The 19939-nt window shown below is 58.0% G+C and overlaps 2 protein-coding genes across 6 annotated transcripts in view; one reads left to right on the top strand and one right to left on the bottom strand.

Moving 5' to 3' along the window:
- Positions 1–4579, bottom strand: part of HDAC3 (histone deacetylase 3) — a 14521-nt gene extending 9942 nt beyond the window's left edge. The window contains exons 1-2 of the mRNA XM_032702672.1: positions 4448–4579; positions 4074–4156 (exon numbers count right to left, since the gene is read on the bottom strand). Of these exons, the coding sequence (XP_032558563.1) occupies positions 4074–4156; positions 4448–4502 (138 nt within the window). The 5' untranslated portion in view covers positions 4503–4579. The remainder of the gene's footprint in view (positions 1–4073; positions 4157–4447) is intronic.
- Positions 4130–19939, top strand: RELL2 (RELT like 2). 5 transcript variants are annotated; one of them, XM_032702666.1, is made up of 9 exons: positions 4130–4254; positions 5449–5577; positions 9838–10051; positions 11651–11716; positions 11794–11857; positions 12177–12359; positions 16770–17328; positions 18904–18946; positions 19239–19939. In XM_032702666.1, exons 1-8 carry the CDS (start codon positions 4141–4143, stop codon positions 18943–18945), a joined length of 1371 nt encoding a protein of 456 aa, XP_032558557.1. In that variant the 5' UTR covers positions 4130–4140; the 3' UTR covers position 18946; positions 19239–19939. The 5 variants fall into 5 exon arrangements, with proteins under 5 accessions (XP_032558557.1, XP_032558559.1, XP_032558560.1 ...); XM_032702669.1 differs by lacking the exon at positions 5449–5577 and adding an exon at positions 8856–9160 and having other exon boundaries at positions 4180–4254; XM_032702668.1 differs by lacking the exon at positions 5449–5577.

Genomic DNA, 19939 nt, shown 5'->3' with positions numbered 1-19939 from the left:
CCTCTGAGGTTTTCAGGTGGAAAATCTAAATCCCAGAAAAAGAGTTTCAAGATTAAAAATGTGGCAAAATGTAGAGCTCTGCCCACTGCCTCCCTCAGACGTGGACTTGACCTTTAAAAGTGTTATGTCTGAACATGGAGGGGTTTTTTTTTTGCTGTTCCTTCAAGGAAAAGTCCAACTCCAGGGAAGCTATTTGTGGAAGTTCACACACTGACAGGAAAAATCTGAAAGGGAAAATCTGCAAAGGTTCCCCAAGTGCTGCAACTCCACCCAGGGCAGTGGTCACCACACTGGATGTGATTTTACCAGGGAATCATATTAATTAGGAAAGCTTTTCTCATGTTTAAACATGCCCAATTCATTTCATACACTGCATTCCTACAACTCCCTGACAGGAGGGTGGAACCAGGTGGGGGTAGTGACAAGGTGAGAGGAAACAGCCTCAAGTTGCACCAGGGGAGGTTTAGGTTGGATATTGGGAAAATTTCTTCACTGAAAGGGTCCTCAGGCCCTGGCACAGGGTGCCCAGGAAGGTGGTAGAGTCATCCTGGAGGGATTTAAAAGCCATGTGGATGTGGCACTTGGGTTAGGGGTGGCCTTGGCAGTGCTGGGACAATGGCTGGACTCGATCTTAGAGGGCTTTTCCAATCTTACTGATCCTATGGTCAAGGAACTGGTCCATTTTAGCACCTTCCTTTAAAACTTGACACTGGGCTTTAGCTTTGGGACAGCTGATTTTCTGTCTGCTTTCACTGAACCCACAACTCTCAGCACAGAGCAGATCCAGCAGTGGAAGAGCTTGAACTTGAGCCCATTCCAAACTCCGGGCACTTGTACAAAGCTGGAGGCAACAACCAAGTTCTGCAGCTGCAGGCTCAGAGCAGCTCAGATCCAGCTTTTCCCTCTGCCCCTCTTGTATTGGTTTGGCTGATCAGACTTTGGCCTAAAAAATAAAAAGCAGGAAGATTATACTGCACACACACCCCTACAGGATTTGGGCACCTTGTCCTGCCCAGACACTGTCCACATGGAGCCATGGAATCACAGAATGCTTTGGGTTGGAAAAGTTTAGGATCATCTCATGCCCACTCCCTGCCATGGGCAGGGACACCTTCCACTGGACCAGGTTGCTCCAGGCCCTGTCCAACCTGGCCTTGGACACTTCCAGGGAAGGGAAGGAGGGGGAATGTCCTACATCCCTGACAGATCAGAGCACTGATGGTTTGAGCCCTTCCTCCTCCTCCCCTCCCTGTGTGCCAGCTCTGCACAGTGATGGCTCTGACAGGGGCTCCTCAGCTCTTTGACAGGGCAATTCCCATGGAAACACACTGGACATGTGCATCCCATACAGGGACAGCCAGGCAACGAAAATCCAGAGGTGCCTGGAGCTGTAGCCTCCTACATTTACACCACCATTCCAGGCACAGGCCCTTCCCCAGGGCACAGCAAAGGGATCACAGGCTGTGGATCAGATAAGCTGACCTGGGACTGTGCCAGGCAGGAATTAAATCAGTTCAAAGCTCTGATCCCAGCCCACTGAAAGTAGTAATCAGGAACAGAAGATAAAACAAGTTGCCCCAAACCCATCAGCAGCTGCTGGTGGCACGTTCTGCACCTCACAACGGGAAAAACCCACCTCACAACGGGAAAAACCCACCTCACAACGGGAAAAACCCACCTCACAACGGGAAAAACCCACCTCACAACGGGAAAAACCCACCTCACAACGGGAAAAACCCACCTCACAACGGGAAAAACCCACCTCACAACGGGAAAAACCCACCTCACAACGGGAAAAATGGTAGAAGACTTTTACTATTCTCTGCCCAGAGAAGCTGTGGCTTCCCCACCCCTGGAAGTGTCCAAAGCCAGGCTGGACAGGGCTTGGAGCAACCTGGGCTAGTGGAAGGTGTCCCTGCCCATGGCAGGGGGTGGAACTGGAAGGTTTTTAAGGTCCCTTCCAACCCAAACCATTTCATGAGTCTATGATGATCCCATTCCTGCCCTGATTGTGTATCCTGAGGCATTAATCACCTGCCCTGCCTTTCCTGAGAGCTTTTCATTTGCTCTGTGCTGTGAGAACGGGCAGAACAGTGCACAAGGATTCCTGGGAAAGGAGCATGGCTCATCCCACTGCCAGCAAAAGAAAAGGAAAATACTTCAAAATAAAACACTGTACCTCCACAGTGATATTCCCTTATCCCAAAACCAGCTCATTTCCCAAAAGATGGAGGATTAAGTTTTCATTTTGATTGTCTCTCCATGCTGATCATGTTTTAGCAGGATTAACAGGTCAGGTTTATGGAAGGGAAAATCTTTCCAAGAGCCAGGGGTGCCCTGGGCTGGGAGAGCTGGGTGGGCTCTGAAGGGCAGGTGGGACAAACACTACCCAGGAATGAGATGGAGGAGGGAACCCCACTGGAGCAACAAGGGAAATTAGGAAGCTTCTGGAGGATTTGTTTGCAGCTTTACTATTCCATGATCACAGCAGTCATGGAATGGTTTGGGTTGGAAGAAGGAACTTAAGGAGCATCTCGTTCCAACACCTGCTATCCCAGGTTGCTCCAAGCCCCATCCAACCTGGCCTTGGACACTTCCAGAGATGGGGCAGCCACAGCTTCTTGGGCAACCTGTGCCAGGGCCTCCCCACCCTCCCAGGGAAGAATTCCTTCTCATTACCCTATCTAATCCTGCCCTCTGGCAGTGGGAAGCCATTCCCCCCGTCCTGTCCCTCCAAGTCCCTCTCCAGCTCTCCTGGAGCCCCTTTAGGCACTTGAAGGGGCTCTGAGGTCTCCTTAGAGCCTTCCCTTCTCCAGGTGAACAATCCCAATCCCAAAGGTCCCTCCCAGCAGGTGCTGCAGACACAGGAATGCCACACTCAGAGCCAGGGCACTGTCCCAGCCCCAGGGATGGCACTGTCACCCAGGTGTGACCAGGGCACTGATAACCAACCGTGGGACCCTCCAACCCAGCCCTGGATGCTCCAGGGGGGGTTCAGGACAATGAGGATGCCTGAGGCTGCTCCAAGCCTGGTCCTGCTGGGGCAGGAGTGGGGCTGGAGATGGGGCAGGGACACAGCAGAGCTGTGACCAGCCCCTGACAGGAGGGGTGTTCATGTGGGGCCCACAAGTGCAGTGAGCAGCTCAGTGCTCAGCTCTGCACCTCTCACACGTGCTGGAGCCCCAAACAACCACCACAAACCCCGGCCCCAAAACCTCCTGTCCCAAACCCTCAAGCCCCTCGTCCCAAATACTTTGTCCCAAACACCGTCCCAAGCACTCAAACCTCCTGTCCCAACACTCCTGCCCCAAGCACCTTGTCCCAACGCCCCTGTCCCAAAAAACCCATAACTCCCTGCCCCTAAAATCCCCTGTCCCAGCACTCCTGCCCCAAAGTGCCCTGTCCCAAACCCTGAAGCCCTGTCTTAAACCCCTGTCCCAAACACCTCCTCCCAATCCCCCATGCACACACCCCTGTCCCAAACCCCTCATCCCAACACCCAGTCCCCAATCCTCTGGCCCAAATCCTCTGGTCCCAACACCCCCGTCCCAAATTCCCATCCCAACACCCTGTGCAAGCATCCCTGTCTCAACACCCCTTGCCCTAAACCTCATCCCAAGCACCCAAGCCCCCTGCCTGAAACACCTACCCCAAACTCCCTGTCCCAAATGCCTTATCCCAACAGCCTGTCCAAAAACCCCTTGTCTCAAACTCCCTCCCAAACACCCAAATATCCTGTCCCAACCCTCCTGCCTCAAACACCCTGACCGAACACTCTTGCCCCAAACACCCTGTCCCAAAGCCCCTACCCCAAACTCTCAACACCCACTCCCCAACCCCCTGCCCCAAATCCTCTGGCCCCAAGTCCCCTGCCCCGAACACCTTGTCCCAGCACCCCGTGCAGACACCCCTGTCCCAAAACCGCTCTCCCAAACCTTCAAGCCCCCTGTCCTAACCCCCTGTCCCAAAGGCCTTGCCCCAAAGCCCTTATCCCAAACCCCCATCCCAACACCCCGGGCAAGCACCCCTGTCTCAGACCCCTTCAACTCCCCGCCCCAAACCCCTCGGCTTACGATCATCTTCTTGTAGAGCCCGTAGTGCAGCACCAGGCTGTGGGTGAGCGCCAGGCGATGCGGCTTCATGGGGTGCCCCGCGCCTGGAACGGAACCGCGCGGAGATCAACGGGGGGGCGAGACCAAACGGCCGCACCCGCCGGGCAGGGCCGGGACCCGCGGGCACCGCGGGACGGGACAGGTCGGGAACGGGGACAGAGGGACGGGGAGAGGGGCAGTGGGGAGACGGGGGAATGTGGGGGGGGAGGTAAGGCGGGGGAGGTCTAGAGGGGAACACCGCTGGGCTGGGGCACACCCTCGCCCCCCGAGCCGGTCCCGGCCGTTCCTCCTCGCGGCCCCGGCCCTGCCCCGGCCCCGGCGGGCCCCGCCCGCACCGTAGTGGAAGTTCCCCACGTCCGGGTCGTAGAAATAAGCCACGGTCTTCGCCATGGCGGACAGGCCGCGCTCCTGCTTACGTCATCACCGTGCGACACCCGCGCTAAGGGAGGGGCTGACGGAGAGGGGTGGGGTTAAGGGGACAAGGGGCGGGGCTAAGGGGATCGGGGCGGGGTTATGGGGATAGGGGCGGGGCTAAGGGGCCCAGCCGCCCCAGTGCCCGCCTCCGGCACATCCCGGCTCCCTCCCGGCTCATCCCAGTGCCCTCGCAGTCCGTACAGGGGCCTCACAGCTGTCCCTTGCCCTGTCCTTCCAGGCCCTTGTCCAAAATCTCTTTCCAGCTCTATTGGAGCCCTTCTAGGCACTGGAAGGGGCTCTAAGGTCTCCCTGCAGCCTTCCCTTCTCCAGGCTGAATAGCCCCAATCCCCACCTGCTCACCTGGTCCCTACACCTGCCTCCCAGTCACCCCAAATGCCCACAGCGTCACCTCGCTGCCCACTACCCACCCACCCACAGCTACCTCCAGGCAGCCACAGCTGTCCCCAGGTATTCCCAGCTGCTCCCAGTTATCCCCAGTTGTCTCCCAGTCGCCCCCAACTGCCCCCCAGTCACCCCCAGCTTCCCCTAGTTACCCCCAGTTGTCTCCCAGTTGCCCCCAACTGCCCCCCAGTCACCCTCAGCTTCCCCCAGTTACTACCACGTGTCTCCCAGTGCCACCCCAGCAGGGTGCAGGTCCTCCCAACCCCGGGGTTGGCAGGGAGAGGGGACAGGGAGGCACCGAGGGCAGGGGGAGGACAAAAGCCAGGTGGGAAGAGGCTCCATGTGGAATGGGGGAAAAGTGAACCTCAGCTGGATGCAGGCAGCGACTGGGAATGAGCAGGTGCCGACTGGGAACAGTGGTAAAGGTCTGTCCCCTGTGGACTGGAAAGAACGAAGGATGAATGGAGCACCAAAGGCTTGGGAAGGGAATGAGCTGAAATCTGGGCTTGGTCCTGCACAGCATCCTGCCCGACCCACTGGAGTCTCAGAGAGGAGCAGGACCCCCAAGGGGCACCCCAAGAGCTGGCTGGGAATGGAGACCGTGGCAGATGGGCACTGGGATGTTCCCTGGCTTCTCAGAGGATCCCGGGTAATGAATGTGCAGGAGGGAAACACCTGGAAGTGCAGCAAGGGGGGCTTCCCACATGTGTGGTGAGGTAGCAAGGTGACAGTGGGATGATGTGGAATTTTGGGTGTTGTGCTGGCTGCAGATGGATGAGAGAATGTGCCAAGGTTTGATTAAATGGTGGGATTATTAAATGATGCTTCTGGCTGGCTCTGCCAGTTCCTGCAGGAATGCTACTCCCCCTGTGTGGGTTTCCATTCGGAATACCAGTTCCTGAGCATGGTGCAAGGATCATAGGATGGTTTAGTTGGAAGGGGCCTTAAAGCTCATCTTGTTCCAACCTTCAGAGGAGACCCAGAACCCTGTTGGGGGCATTCAGAGCAGCCACCTGGCATGGTGGGCACCAAGTCCAGCACCCACCACTGGCAAAAAATTTAAAGGACTTAAATTTAAAGATTTAAGTTTAAAGGATATAATTTTAAGGGATTTGAACGTGCTGCACAACACGGATGTGCTGGGAACTCATGGAACACGGTGTGACGTCTCGGTGTGACGGTTGTCCTGTCACTGCCCCTCAAGCTGCTGCCACCAGATAACGCCCGGCCAGGGACACGGAGCCACCCAAGGAAGCACGTCCCAACACCCATCTGGGGGGACAGGGTGAGGAAGGGAGAAACATCCCTGCTTTCAGCTGGGATTCCTCAGCTGGCTGACCTCCCTTCTGGAAGCCGATCACTGCTCCGGGCATCTTCACGGGTCTTGGAGCAGAGCAAGGGAAGCATCAGAGCAGGATATTTTTAGATGCTCTTTGTGCTCAGAGAGCAAAACCACACTGTGGTTTAACGGCCATTAGCTGCTGGGCATGTTGGGAAAGCTGAAATAAGGGCTCAGGATTCAGAGAGATGTTGGACACCATGGGATGGAGCAGCTTTGCAGACACGACGGCGATTTTTGGGCTGAGCATCGCAGCGAAGATCCCCGGAGGAGCCTGCCTGTGGGATTCCAGGATCCGGGCAATCCAGCCTGTTTAGCTGCCACGTGGACAGTCAGCGGGGCCGAGGTGGCCCATCCCCTGAGTGGGTGCATTCCCACTGTTTGTGGGGTGACATTGGCTCCGATGGCTGTGGAGGAGATGTGGGAAGAGAGCGGACGAGAGGTAACGTGGCACCACAGTGGGATCAGGGCTGGGTGAGGGATGAGGGGACAGGGACAGGGCTGTCCCTTCACCCTCTCCTTGGTCACTCTGTCCCTCCCTCCCCTTTCCCAGTTTGACGTGGAAACTCAAGATTTAAGGGCTCCCAGGCAATGCCATGAGAGGGACCAGAGCCTCCAAGGACCCTCAGGATTCAGGCCTGGGAAGGCCCAAGTGGGTGACCCAGGGAGGAAGGGCAGGGGCAGGCAGCTGCCTGTCCCAGACATCTGGATGGATTGCCCTGTGTGTCAGCTAACGCTGCCTTGGTGGGGTCACACAGGGTGGGGACAGGAGCTGGGATGGGGTCAGGAGGGACAGAGGATGCAGAGTCCACACTCTGGAGATATCATGAGCATCCAGGCTGTGGCCACGTCCACACCAACCCAACGTGGTTTGGGGCTTCATCCCATGTGGGGACATCCCCACTGGCCAGGATGGACATGGCAGCCTGCTTGGAAGGGAGAGCTCAGCTGTGTGGATCCATGGCTGCTATGCTGGCTGCTCCTGGGGCAGAGAGGAGTCCTGGTGTCCTTTTTGGTCACCTGTGAGGGACTGCATGGGACAAGGCTCATGGTCTGACCACGGAAGTGTTAACGGGATTCCCAGTGGGATGAGGACTGGGAAGCTCTGGAGGGATGCTGAGGCTGAGCTGGTGGAAGCAGAATGGAGACTGGGAGCACATGATCCCTGATGGGAGATTAGGAAGAGAAACACTAAGAGAAACTGGGATAACCCAGCTGCAGAGCCAGGAGAGACCCCTCCTCATCTCAGTTCACCCAGTGGAGGCCAGGATTTGTCTCCAGGCCATGGCTGCTGTGCCATTCTGTGCCCCTGAGCTTGTGGAAATGCTTCAACTCCAGAGGCTGTGGGAAAATGGGAATCTTTCCTCGAAGTGGGGAGTGCTGAGCAGCTCGGGCTCGTTTTGCCCGGCAGGGCTGGAGTCTGGAAGGGGGGTAGGGTGCTGGGAGGGGGATGGGGTGCAACAATGCATCGGGTGGGCGGGAACGCCCAGGAGGAGAAAGAGCGATTTATTGTGCAGGACAGCCTGCGTGGGCACGAGGAAAAAAGCTCCCCATGACTGCATCCCCTCAGGGCTCTGCAGAAACCCAGACCTGCCAGTTCCCCCTCTCCGAAGAAACAAGGGCAAGGAGTAAACTGCCTTTGAGGTTTGCTTTTTGAGGTCTTCACTAGTGGAGACTCCCGTGATGTGGCAGCTTATTGGTCCAGCATTTGGAGATCTCTTCTCTCCTCTCCTCTCCTATGGCCCAGCAATCCATGGCAGGAGGAACAAGTGTTGCTGCCTGTGGTGTTTTCCTGCCGTAGATGGTCCCTCTTAGGACCTGCCTCCCTGCCAGGACGGCAGACAGATGGGTGGCACCTACGATGTGGTGACCTCATGAAGTCCCAGTGATGGAGGAGGCCCCTGAGAGGTGACTTTGTCACCTGTGCAGAGGGACAGGAGCCCTCAGCATGGCACAGTGGCAGCCTGGAGGGGTTGTGGGTTGTCTCAGGGCGATGCAGAGTGTGGTGGGATAATTCCCACGAAGGAATACTGTGTTTGGATCGGTGCTCAGCTTGGCAGAGATGGGGTGGGAGGGATTTCAAGGGTTGCGTGTGCTCCTCAAGGTCTGGGAGGAGAACTGGCAGGTGGGTGAAGGACAGAGAGGAGCAAACCTAATGTGCAGCGGGAAAACAGGGCTGGGTGAAGCCTCCCAAACTGAGGATAATGTGGTGGAGATGAAGGCTGTGGAACTGCCACAGCTGGAGTTTTCAAATGGCTTAACCACCCCTTTTTTAGGAAGGAGGGAGAAACAGGGATCTCCCTGGGCTCTTTTTACACCATCTCCTCAGTGCTGTGATCCCAGTGTGGGTGTCTGCACCCCTCTCCCCCTGCTCATGATGGTGTGGGGTCGGTCCTGGTCTTATTGAACCCCATTCCACCCTTCTCCCTCCCATCGCCAGGGCTCAGTGCGCTAAAAATCACGGAAAGGAAGGTGGCAGGGGAATTCGGGGCTGGCACGCGTGCGGGTGAGGTTTATTCACCCCGGGGCGGGCAGCAGCTTGGCAGCGCCGGCTTCCCTGAGCAGCGCTCCTGCTCGTCCTGCTGCAGCCGCCGGCATTTCCCTGAGCTCCGCTCCGCACCTTCATCCGCCGAAACCGCTTCGGAGAGTATTTTTTTCCTGGGATCGGGACAGGCTGGTGCTCTCGTGGCAGAGAGCGGCAGAGAGCGGCAGGCAGAAGCAGCTGGCTCCTTCCCGGGGAAGGCAGGCAGGGAGCCGGGAGCCGGGAGCCGGGGGCCGGAGGATGCTCGCCGCGGTGCCCGTCCGCGGGGATGCGGGGTTGCTAGGAGGCAGGTGAAGGTGAAGGTGAAGGTGAAGGTGAAGAGGAGAGCGCTGCGGAGGACCGCAGGCCCAGGTACCGCCGCAGCGGGGCTGGGGGACAGCGGGGGGGACCCTCTGTGCGCCGGGAAGAGGAGCCGGCGAGCGGGAACGCGAGCTCTGAGCCCTCGGGAAGGGAGTCGGGAGCGCCGGGGGGAGCCGGGGCGGAGGGAGCCGGCTCGATCCTGCGGGAGGACGATGCGGGAGATGCCGGCGGCTCGGCCCTCCGCCAGCCCGGCTGCCGCGGCTCCATCCCCGCCGCTGCCAGTGCCGGCAGAGGCCCTCGGCCGTGAGTACGGGGCGGCGCGGGAGGATGCTCAGCCATCCTCAGGCAAGGGCGAGCGGGGGGATGCCGCCCGCCGCAGAGCCCCGGGCAGGCCGGGGCACCGGTGCCCTTGGGAAGCCGCCTGCAAGGGCCGGGGGAGCGCCGCAGCCCGGGGCCGGCGGGCCTGCGGGGACGCTGCCGCCGCCGCTGCCCTTGGGATGCCTCTTGCCGGGTGCGTGCGGGGCAGCGGTGTCCTTGGGACACCGCGCCGAGACACCCCCGGCTTGTCCTCACCTCCCCGGACCTTGCGGGGCAAGAGATGAGCCCCGGGCAGCCCACCCCGAACTGGGAGCTGGCTCTTGCCCGGCAGGAGGGAGAGGAGGATGGGCACAGGGACCCTGCTGGGGGGGAGCACCGGGAGCTCTGAGCTGCCTTCCCCCTTCTCCTAGATCCGCATGTCAGACCAGAACAGCACCGACGATGGGGAGTCAGACCCCCAGCACAGCCTGTCTATGGTCTTCCTCCTCGTCCTGGTCTTCTTCATCATGGGGCTGGTGGGTTTCCTGATCTGCCATGTCCTGAAGAAGAAGGGTTACCGGTGCCGGACCTTCCGGGACGATCTTGACCCAGATAACAAAGATGTGCTGGCAGAGCTCCAGGACAGTGAGTGCTGGGGCCACGGGGGCTCGGGGGGCCTAGGGGGCTGCCTTTTGTCCAGCATGGACTGGTGCTCCTTGTACACACTTCTGGGATGTGGGATGGGACTGGGAGAGTTACCTGTGACGTGTGGCTGGGTTGGGAAAAAGGGATGGAGAGAGTGTTCCCTGGGGATGGGGAGTGTGTGGCCCGGGGATCCCTCTGATCTGCTGGCTCCACAAGCTGGCAGTGACAGGGAGGTGGGAGCCAGTGTCTGGCTCTTCCCAAAGGAACATTGCCACCAAAAGGTAATTCTGATGGACCTGCTGAATTCCCAGTGCCTGAATTATAATCCACGTTCCCCAGGCAGGGATACAAGGTGTCACCTCTGCCCCTTCAGCATTAGGAGGTCTGGCACGGGGCCAGCATGGTGTTGGTTTTGTCTTCTTCCAGTCCTTGCTGTGCAGGCCAGAGGAATAGGGGTGTTTCCTTGATCACTGTGCTAGAATGGGACCTTTAGGGATTTTTTTCCCATTGCTTCAGGCCACTGTAAGTTGCTCTTGGGTGGTTGGGTTGGGAAGTCACTGCAGCATCGAGCGTGGGTGCAAAGTAGAGCCCGGCCCAAGTTGGTTTCATGAGTCTCTGCTGAAATGGGGAAGGCACATTCCTTCAGCTGCTTCCTTAGCTGGAAACAGCCACATGGTGCTGCATAACTCCTCCAGCTTCCATGTGCCTGGGAGGATCAGCACCTCCTGCTGCCGTTTCTCATGCACGGGGGGGGATTGTGACTCCTCCAGCTCACCCACGGATGCAGCAAGAGCTTCCAGGTGTCCACGGATATGCTTCTGTGGCTCTAATGACCTGGCTGTACATGACATGGAGACAGTGAACCTTCCAGGATTGGCTTTGCCCTCTGGAGATACCACAGCCCAGGGAAACATCTCCATGGACTTCCAGGACCGTGGTGGCAGCCCTTGACCATGCTCTTTGAGGCAGCTGCCTGCCAGACCACAGCTCCAAAGAGCTTACAGGAACAGCTAACACAGCAGACCGTGCTGAAAGTCCATCCTTCCAGGCCTCCTGCCTCCAGCAGTGTTTGAAAGCAGGTTGTAATAAACGTTGGGGAAGAATTCCACAAGCAGAGCAAGCACCAGCCAAGTTTCCCCTCTTTTAAGCTTCTAACAGTGTGCAGCTCTGGGGCTTTCTCCATCAGAGGTGTTTTTTCTGTGTTTAACAGGCCCCAGTGGGTTTATTTTCTGTGAACATGTCCTGTTTACCCTTGGAGACTCAAACACTCTCAGCATCCTGCATCCAGATGCTCCTGGGCTGGACTGTCCCTACAAGGAGCCTCCTCTTTCAACTTTTTGGGACCTGCTTCCCATTCATTTCTCCAGGTGTTCCTCAGTTCTGAAGGAGCAACACAACTCCCCTCTCCCTGCACACACAGCTGCTGGCTCAGCCATTTCCTTTCCAGGGTGAGGGATCTGGTGTTCCCCAGTGTCTTCCCAGCATAATGAGGAATATGAGGCTTCTCCAACCTCTCCGTGGTCGTGGCTGCTCCTGGGGAGGGAACTCTGAGTAGAGTCTCCAAATCCCAGCCCTCAGTGCCCCGTTGTCTCTTTTCAGATGAAGAGGAGGAGCTGAACGAGGACACCGTGGAGAAGATCGTGAGGTGCATCATACAAAACGAAGGTGAGCACGTCCATGGGCCGGCCTGGAGCCGTGCTGACCACTTTGGCTGACACATCCCTGTTTTCCTCTCTCTTCAGCAAATGCAGAGGCTCTCAAGGAGATGCTGGGGGAAAATGAAGGGGACGTCCCAGTGCCAGTGAGGTGAGGGAAGCCAATAGCAGCTTGTGGCTGACGCAGGGCGGGGGAGAAGCAGCCTTTGGGTATCCCTTTGGTCTGGAGACTGCAGCCAGTCCTGTTCCAGCTGTTACAAAGCATCTACCCCATAAGAAGTCCTGCTCTCCTGAGGGTCTGCAGGAGTGCTTCACCCCACTGGCAAGGGGAATAGCTCTTTCTCATTCCTATCCTCAGTGGAGGTCCCTTCCAGAGCTGCTGCTCCCAGTGCTTGCTGCAGTGGGGCTGCACCAAGGTGGGGGTGACTCCTATGGATAACACGACCTGTCATGTCCTTCCCCTGTTGCAGCCTTTGTCCCCACAGCCAGGATGGGGGCCCACCACACCACCACACAGTGCACCTGGGCTCCACACAGGCCCCCTGCATCCACTGCAGCCGCAGGAAGAGGCCCCCACTGCAGCGACAGGGACGGTCCAAGGAGGGCAAAGGCCGGATGCATCCCGGAGAGACCACCGTCTTCTCAGTGGGCAGGTACTTCAACGAGCTTTGCCAGCCATGGCCCTGATGGAACAAGCACCACGGGCTCTCCTCAGTCCTCTGGTTCCTTTCCCCTTCCCCCCCTGCCCCAGGCTGGGCTCCCTCTTGCTCTTCCCTGCTGAGATGCTTCAGCAGCAGCTCTGGAGCTGGAAGCCCTGAGGATCCAGGTGGCTCTTGCACCTGGAAATGCCTGTGGTGTGTGGAGGGCTGTGATGCACCCGTGGCTTCCCTCCTTCTCTGGGAAGGTGACTCAAGCCTGGCTTTTCCTGCTGAGTCAGTGCTGGGCACAGCCCCAGGTCCGTGTCCTTTCAGTCTGCTGTCCCAGCTCCGTGCAAGCAGGGCTCCTGCTGCCCAGCTGGGGGCTTTAGGAACCTCCTCAGGAGGAGAAGGAGGGGGCAGCATGTCCCAGGTGCAAGTTACCTCCTACCACCACCAGAATGAAAGAGTGGCTGTGCTGCCCCAGGTCGCTGCCTCCAATGGTGTCTGTAATTAGATGACACAGCAGGAATATAACAATAGGGGAGTGCTCCTGATACTTCCCACAAATACTTCTCCAGTCCCCACCTGGTCTCACCTCAAGGGACTTCCTGAGCTTCCTGTGGTCTCTGTAGTCAGTAATCTGCAGGGCAGTCTCTAGGCTTGCCCAGGTTGCCCCATTCCCCAGCAGAAAGGCTTAGGAAAGTCTCCCAGGGCTTGACTCCCCACAGCAATGGTGACTTGCACAGGGTGACAAGCAACTGCCAGTCCCTGGATGGCCATGCTGGTGAGGGACAAAGCTCTGTCGTGCTCAAATCCTGCAGCAGGACTTCACTCAGAGACTGAGCCTTGATGAGACTGCATGTTGTGGTCCAGAGAGGCAGTCCTTCCATTGGAATGCTGAGCCAGAGTGGGCACAGAATCATGGAGTGGTTTGGGTTGGAAGGGATCTCAAAACTCATTCCAAACCCCTGTCATGGACAGGGATACCTTCCAGTAGACCAGGTTGCTCCAAGCCCTGTCCAACCTGGCCTTGGACACTTCTAGGGATGGAGCAGCCACAGCTTCTCTGGGCAACCTGTACCAGGGCCTCCCCATCCTCCCAGGGAAGAATTCCTTCCCAATATCCCATCTAACCCTTCCCTCTGGCAGTGGGAAGCCATTCCCCCTTGTCCTGTCATGGGGGTTTTTCCACCGTCAGAGCCAGGAGCTTCACTAGGGAGGTCCTGGGGCTTTATGGGGAACTGGAGAAGGGGGAGACATGCTGGACCTCCCCATGCTGAATTGCAGCTCAGATCACATCTGGGGACTGACAGCTCCTGGTGTCCTGTAAGCCAGGTCTCTGCACAGTTGTGTATTCATGGCTAATTCGTTCCCTGGCTGGTGTCCAGCCCCATCCACTCCTCCATGTCCTTTGTCCAGGCTCTTCTCAGTCTCCAGTCACTCACCTCTGAGTGCCAGAGAAGATGGTCTCCTTTCCTAAAGGCACCTTCCCTCAAATCTTGGTTTTCTCCCCTTATCCCTGTTAATATCCCATGTCCCACCAACCTTCTCCACAGGACAGACATCCCATTTCTCCAAGGCTGTATTTTAAATCCCCAATCTCCTTGGTATGAGGACCAAATGCTAAGGGACCTATGTGCCCATGAGATACAAAACCACCTCCAGATTCTGCTTCTTGTTTCCAAGCTGGCCCCGTTTCTTCCAGATCTTTGGTGACTTTCCTGGGACTGTCTTTGCTGTGTCTTATTTATGACAAATATCTTGACTGCACGAAGTACCTTGACTCAAGACTGACCCTACATAAACCAGCTTCTTTAACCCACCTCTTGGATTAAAGGCCCAACTTCAGGTCTTTTTCTCTTTTATTTTTAGTTGTTTTTTTTTTCCCTTGGACACTGGTTGAGAGTCCAGCTCCCTCCTACATGGACTGAGTCCTGGCCCTGGTAGACACAGGGTTGTGGCTGAAGGACTGGAAAGGATGAGAACTGTGGAGGTCCACCAAGATCATCTGGGGCTGAAGAATGTGGCATGTGAGGAGATTTTTTTAGCCTGAAGAATTATAAAGGGAGGATCTAATTGTTCTCTAACACTACCCAAAGGGTGGGCAGAGTTTAAATGAAGGTGGAACAAGACTCTTCTCAGACATGCACAGGGAAGGGCAAGAGGCAAAGGCCATAAATTTCAACAAAAGAAAACCAGAAAAGACAAAAGGAAAAGCTATTTCACCATGAAGTGCAGACCTGGGACAGAGTCCTCAGGGGTAGAGATTTCCATTCTTGGAGATTTCCAAAACCTGACTGGATGGGGCTCTGGGCAAATTGATTGAGGGTGGGAGGTAGCCCAGCTTTGAGCAGGGGATGTGACTGGAGACCTCCTGAGGGCTTTTTGCCCCTACATTATTCTGCACTTCTGCAGCAATCTGGAGTGCTGCTGATCTGTACTCTCATATCACAGGATGATTTGCCATTTCTCTCAGGGCTTTCCCTAAACCAGCTGTTGTCAGTGGCAGAGCTCATCTACCAAAGCATCCGAATCTCACTGCCTGTCCTCAGCCTGACCAGCCACAGTGTGTCACATCCTACTGAATCCAAGGCCTCAGCGATGCTGATGAGGCAGCCAGACAGAGCTCTCTGCCTTCCCCTCACCAGCTGGAGGTTGGTTATGTTACCTCGTGTCCTCTCCACTCCAAACCTTTCCTGCACTTTGAATCCATTCAGCTCTTCCAGGCTGACATTGCTCAACGGCATCACCAAGACAGGATCCTGCCACTTGTGCCTCCTCCCAGTCCCTCTTTGGGACCAGAACATTCTTTGGTCTTCCCAAATCGCAGCGCTGGTATCTTGTCTCCCAATACCTGGACAGACCTGAAAGGCCACATTTGCTGCTGCTTGGCCTGACCTGAGCAGAGCTGTGGGTACCTTGTCTGGAGCTGGAGCATTTCTCCTCTTGACCCTTCCAATCCTGAGCAGCATTTCTGACTGTGCTGAGGGGTCGGTGCTGTCCATAGGCTGGTCCTCAGCCTGTTGGTGGTCTCCATCTCACCTGACATCTGTCCTTATCTCTCAGATCTCTCTGCTCCTCCCTTCAAAAGCTGCTACTCTTGACCTTTGGGTCTTGCTCTTCTTTCAACCCCAGCAGTGCTTGAACTTTGCTGTGGAGTTGTGTTTTGCCCTGGTGCTGTCTCGCAGCTGAACCTCAGCACATCCAGGGCTGTCAGCAGCTTCTCTGTGTGTGATCCAAGCGCAGGGAGAGTGGGAGTGGGTGAGTCATGGCTGCAGGAGGTCTCTGTGGTGGGATTGGCGTGCTCTGGCTGGTGGACACCAGCTCACCACGGAAGAGATTTCCTGTCTGCTGGTCCAGCAGTGGCTGGCAGTGCTTGTGAGGAGGAGTCACGGCGTGAGTCACAACCAGCTGGCTCCCAGATCAGTTTAGGCTTTGCCTGCACTTGACCCCTTACAAGCTCAGGGAGTTGGGGTTGTTCAGCCTGGAGAAGAGAAGGCTCCAAGGAGACCTTACAGCCCCTTCCAGTGCCCAAAGGGGCTCCAAGAGACTTTGGACAAGGGCCTGGAGCGCCAGGACAAGGGGGAATGGCTTCCCACTGCCAGAGGGCAGGGTTAGATGGGATACTGGGAAGGAATCATTCCCTGTGAGGGTGAGGAGGCCCTGGCACAAGTTGCTCAGAGAAGCTGTGTCTGCCCCATACCTGGAAGTGTTGAAGGCCAGGTAGGACGGGGCTTGGAGCAACCTGGAGTAGTGGAAGGTGTCCCTGCCCATGGCAGGGGTTTGGGATGAGATGTCTTTAAGGACCCTTCAAACCCAAACCATTCTGTGATTCTATGATCCCTAACTTCTCTCTTCTCCTCATGTGAAATATTGCATCACCTCTGATTCTAAACACACCCTTTGAGCCTCTGCAGCTGTTCTCCTGCCCACCCGGGAGCTCTGAGCTGTCACCTGGTCATGGTGGAACCTTGGTGAACCACCCAGGCACCACCCGTCACTCCAGGGGATGGTGCTAAGTGTGCTCTGGCAGATTTTAGCTAAACAACTCCTCCTGCCTTTGCTCCCTGTACCCAAATCACTGCCAAAACCTGTCCCTGCCCTCACTTAGGGCACACTGTCACTCAGGCTGTGTTTCAGAGCATTTCCAGCAGCTGTGATCCACAGGGGCTGCACCAACCGACATCTGGATTGGACTTTTCATCCTTCTCTTTCTCTTTGTTTTGCTAAAAATGCAGGGGAAAATGGGGTTAAGTCAGTGTGGGCACTGCTAGAGCAGGGGTGGTGCTGAGCAGGTCTGAAGTTTTGGAGATCATGGCAAAGAGAGGAGATCCGAGGCTGGAGGCACAGGCAAGCTGGGAACACAGCTGTGAGACAGGAGAGGAAGGATTTTGATCTGCCCTGCCCCCCCCCCCCCTCTTCCAGGTTTCGCGTCACACACATCGGGAAGAAACCCGCTGTCCAAGAGCAGCAGGACGGCCCCCTGCCCGACGGCAGCCGGGAGCTGAGCACGGAGGAGCTGGAGCACAGCAGCGACCGGCTCCAGCGGGAGCGGGCCCTCAATGGGACTGTCCCCACGGGGGAGCTGCAGAACGGAGACATCCAGAGCGGCAAAGGTGTGGAGCAGAGCCTCTCCACCACCCCGGCCCCCAACACACCCGCCAGCTCTGGCACTCGCGACAGCCGTCGAGCGGGCACGGGGTCCGGCAGGGCGGGCTCGCCGCAGGATGCTGGCACTGCTCCCGGGAGCCTGAGCCGCCAGAGGAGGCTCCTGAGCCATCCGGCGCTGGGAGGGTCGAGTCCCAGCATCCCGGGAGAGCTGGCGCGGGAAGGAGCCGGCATGTGCCTGGAGGAGGTCGGACTGGGGTCGGCAGATGAAGTGTCGGATATTCACGGGAGCCTGAGTCTGCACGAACAGGCTGAGGAGTTGGGGAGAGACGACAGCAGCAGGAGACAGCCTGGAGTGGAGGACCAGGAGCAGCAGGTACATTCCTCCTCTTCCTTGTCCCCGTGTGGTCCCCTGGGCTGGAGGGGATTGCTTTTTCCCACCTATTTTCCATGTCTGTGGCATGTGGAGCCACCATGACAGGTCCCACCCTGGTGGTACCTGTGCTTCAAGGGGAGTAGGGGATGCTGCAGACCCAGCTGCCCCTCGAGCAAGGGATGTTTTCCTTTGTGGTTGAGCTCTTTGGGGATATCCACTGCAATCTCGACTTGGTGGAGCTCTACCACACATGGTGTCCCCAAAACTGCAGCCTCAGCATGGCCACCAATGAACAGGCAGGGAGAGATATCTCTAGGAGCCTTTCTTGCCCTGAAATCTAGGGAGTTGTGAAGCCAAATGGTTGGTTTTCCCTGCTCCAGAGGAGCTGTGCTCAGAGAGGAGAGCTCACTCTGCCTGAAGCTCCAGCACCCTGGTATCTCCCAACCTTCCCACCCAACCACCTTGCTGGAGGAGCCAGAGAGCTCCAGGGTGATGACACAGTTTGCTTGGCCACTGGTGGCCCCCAGTTTGGGGGATTTGCTCCCTGACACTGCCTCTGGGATCTCAGCACTGAGCAAACGAGGCAGGTGGTGGTGGGAGCAGACACCCAGCATTTCACTCACACTCACGACATGGTTCTGCAGTTGGTGTAAGATGATTTTCGTGGAAGGGGGCTGGGAAAACACCGCTGGTGTGATGTCAGCAGCCCCAAGAAGTGGCCTTGACTAGCCGCACAAAACCAGCATGAGGGCACTCCTGTAAAGTCCAAAGTCCTCAGAAGAAAAAGGGAGTCAAACACCTGGGTAAAATTCCTGGCATGCTTCAAAGCCAGGGGGATCCCCTGGGGCTGGCTCTGCTGGGCATGGCACATACCAACAGCTCTTGGCACAGGCTGGGATGGGGTAGGACTGGCTCAGCGTGGGAGAGCCCTGGGAAAAGGTGCCTGGCTGGATGCCAGCCTAAGGAAAAAGCAGGATCCCACTGTTTTACTGTTTCCCTCTTTGCCTTCTGGTGTCCAGGCTGGAAGGTTTGAGCTGTTTCATGGAGAAGGGCAGCCCAGGGCAGCCAGGCAGGATAGAGCTGATGGCTGCAACCATTCTCCAGGGACCTGGAAAGGTGGTGACGGGTCCTTCCATGGCTCAGTACACCTTGGGTGATGGCTGTGGTACCTCTGATCCCTGGGGAAGCAGTTACATGCAGGGCAAGCCCAGGGACATGGTGATGTGTGTCCCCTCTGTGGCTCCAGACTCTTGCCTTGGGCCCTGCATGTGGTGTTGAGGTGCTCCAGGACATGGGGTCCCGGGAGAACGGTGATGGGACCTCCCTGAGATGTTTGTCACTTGAACCCTCCCCTACCCCCTCAGTCCCAGGGTTGTTGGCTGCTGCTCATTATGTCCTGCAGGCAATGGGGAAGGGCACAGATGATGTGTGGGCTGTAGTTACTCCTGGAGACTCAGTGGGGTTCTACCCACTGGCCAAAGGTTGCTGCTGTGGCCAAGGGAAAACTGGCCCCCACCTCAGCACCCTGCTCCTGCTGACATCCCTCCCCACACACATCCCTCCTCCATCCCACAGGAGCCCAGCGCCCCGGAGAAGGACTGGAAATCAACGGTGTGACGTGAGTGCTTTGTCCCTTGTCCCCTGGGGCAACGTCCGAGGTGGGGTGGGGTGGGGTGGGAGGGCTCTGGCAATGTCCCTGCCCTGCTGGATCACAGCTTGGTGATGGACATGGAGAGAAGGTGAACCCCTTCTCCAGGGGGGTCGGTTCCCAGTGCTCCAGGTCCCGCACGGGCAGGACCACATGCCCAGCCACGGGCAGTGATGCCAGCGGGCAGACACGGGCCTGGGGGCGGATGGGGGGATGCTACGGTTGGTGGGGACAAGCTCTATCTCACCCCTCTCCCCCACAGCTCCTCTCCGCTCCCGGCTGGAGCGTGGACAGGAGGCGCGCAGCCCCCGGCCCCCACGCCGGGCGGGGGGCTCTGCCGTGGGGCAGCCGCGGGGCAGCCGGCCCCGGCCCCGGGTGGGCAGCTACGCGCTTGGCATGGCCGGAGCGACGCGCCGGCGCTACCGACAACCGCGCTCGGCGCCAGACCTCATCCCATTGGCAATAAGTACCCGATCCCACCCACCGCACCCGCCCCGGAGACCCCCCCGGGGGGCGGGCGGGCAAGGCAGGGGCAGGACAGCACCCTGCCCCCGCTGCCCACCCGGCCCCTGCGGCCCCCCCAGCTCCGGGGCAAGGATCAGAGCGGGGGCTGCAGCGAGGGGCGGGGATGGAGGCAGCGGCTCGGGCCCCCCCGGGCGGGGGGCAGCACCCCCCCACCCACCCGGCACGTTCACTGCAGAGCACAGCCCCCCCGGGCACCCCTGCCACGCAGAGCGGGCACAGGCACAAATCCTGCACCGGCGAGGGACCCTGCCGGTCCCCGGGGGATGCTGGCGGAGACAGGAGCTTCCAGCCCCATCCCAGCACAGAGGGGCCGGAGCCCGGCCCAGGGGCGGGATCACCCCCTGGCCAGGCCAGCGGGCAGCCCCGGTGCCTGCCCGAGCTTCGGTGTAACCGCCCTGTACATAGACGAGCTACAACCATTAAAGCTGCTGAACCCCT

The sequence above is a fragment of the Chiroxiphia lanceolata genome, chromosome 15, assembly GCF_009829145.1.
Source record: "Chiroxiphia lanceolata isolate bChiLan1 chromosome 15, bChiLan1.pri, whole genome shotgun sequence".
NCBI classification, from domain to species: Eukaryota; Metazoa; Chordata; class Aves; order Passeriformes; family Pipridae; genus Chiroxiphia; species Chiroxiphia lanceolata.
The sequence above is the reverse complement of the archived record's forward strand: the minus strand, read 5'-3'. Positions and strand labels throughout refer to the sequence as shown.

Bases quoted from the DNA above. Each gene is read 5' to 3' on its own strand.
- RELL2 (XM_032702666.1), top strand. From the start codon at position 4,141: ATGGGGTGCCCCGCGCCTGGAACGGAACCGCGCGGAGATCAACGGGGG. The intron at 4,255-5,448 runs GTCGGGAACGGG...GGTCCTGCACAG, and splicing joins GGCACCGCGGGACGGGACAG to CATCCTGCCCGACCCACTGG. The intron at 10,052-11,650 runs GTGAGTGCTGGG...GTCTCTTTTCAG, and splicing joins GCTGGCAGAGCTCCAGGACA to ATGAAGAGGAGGAGCTGAAC.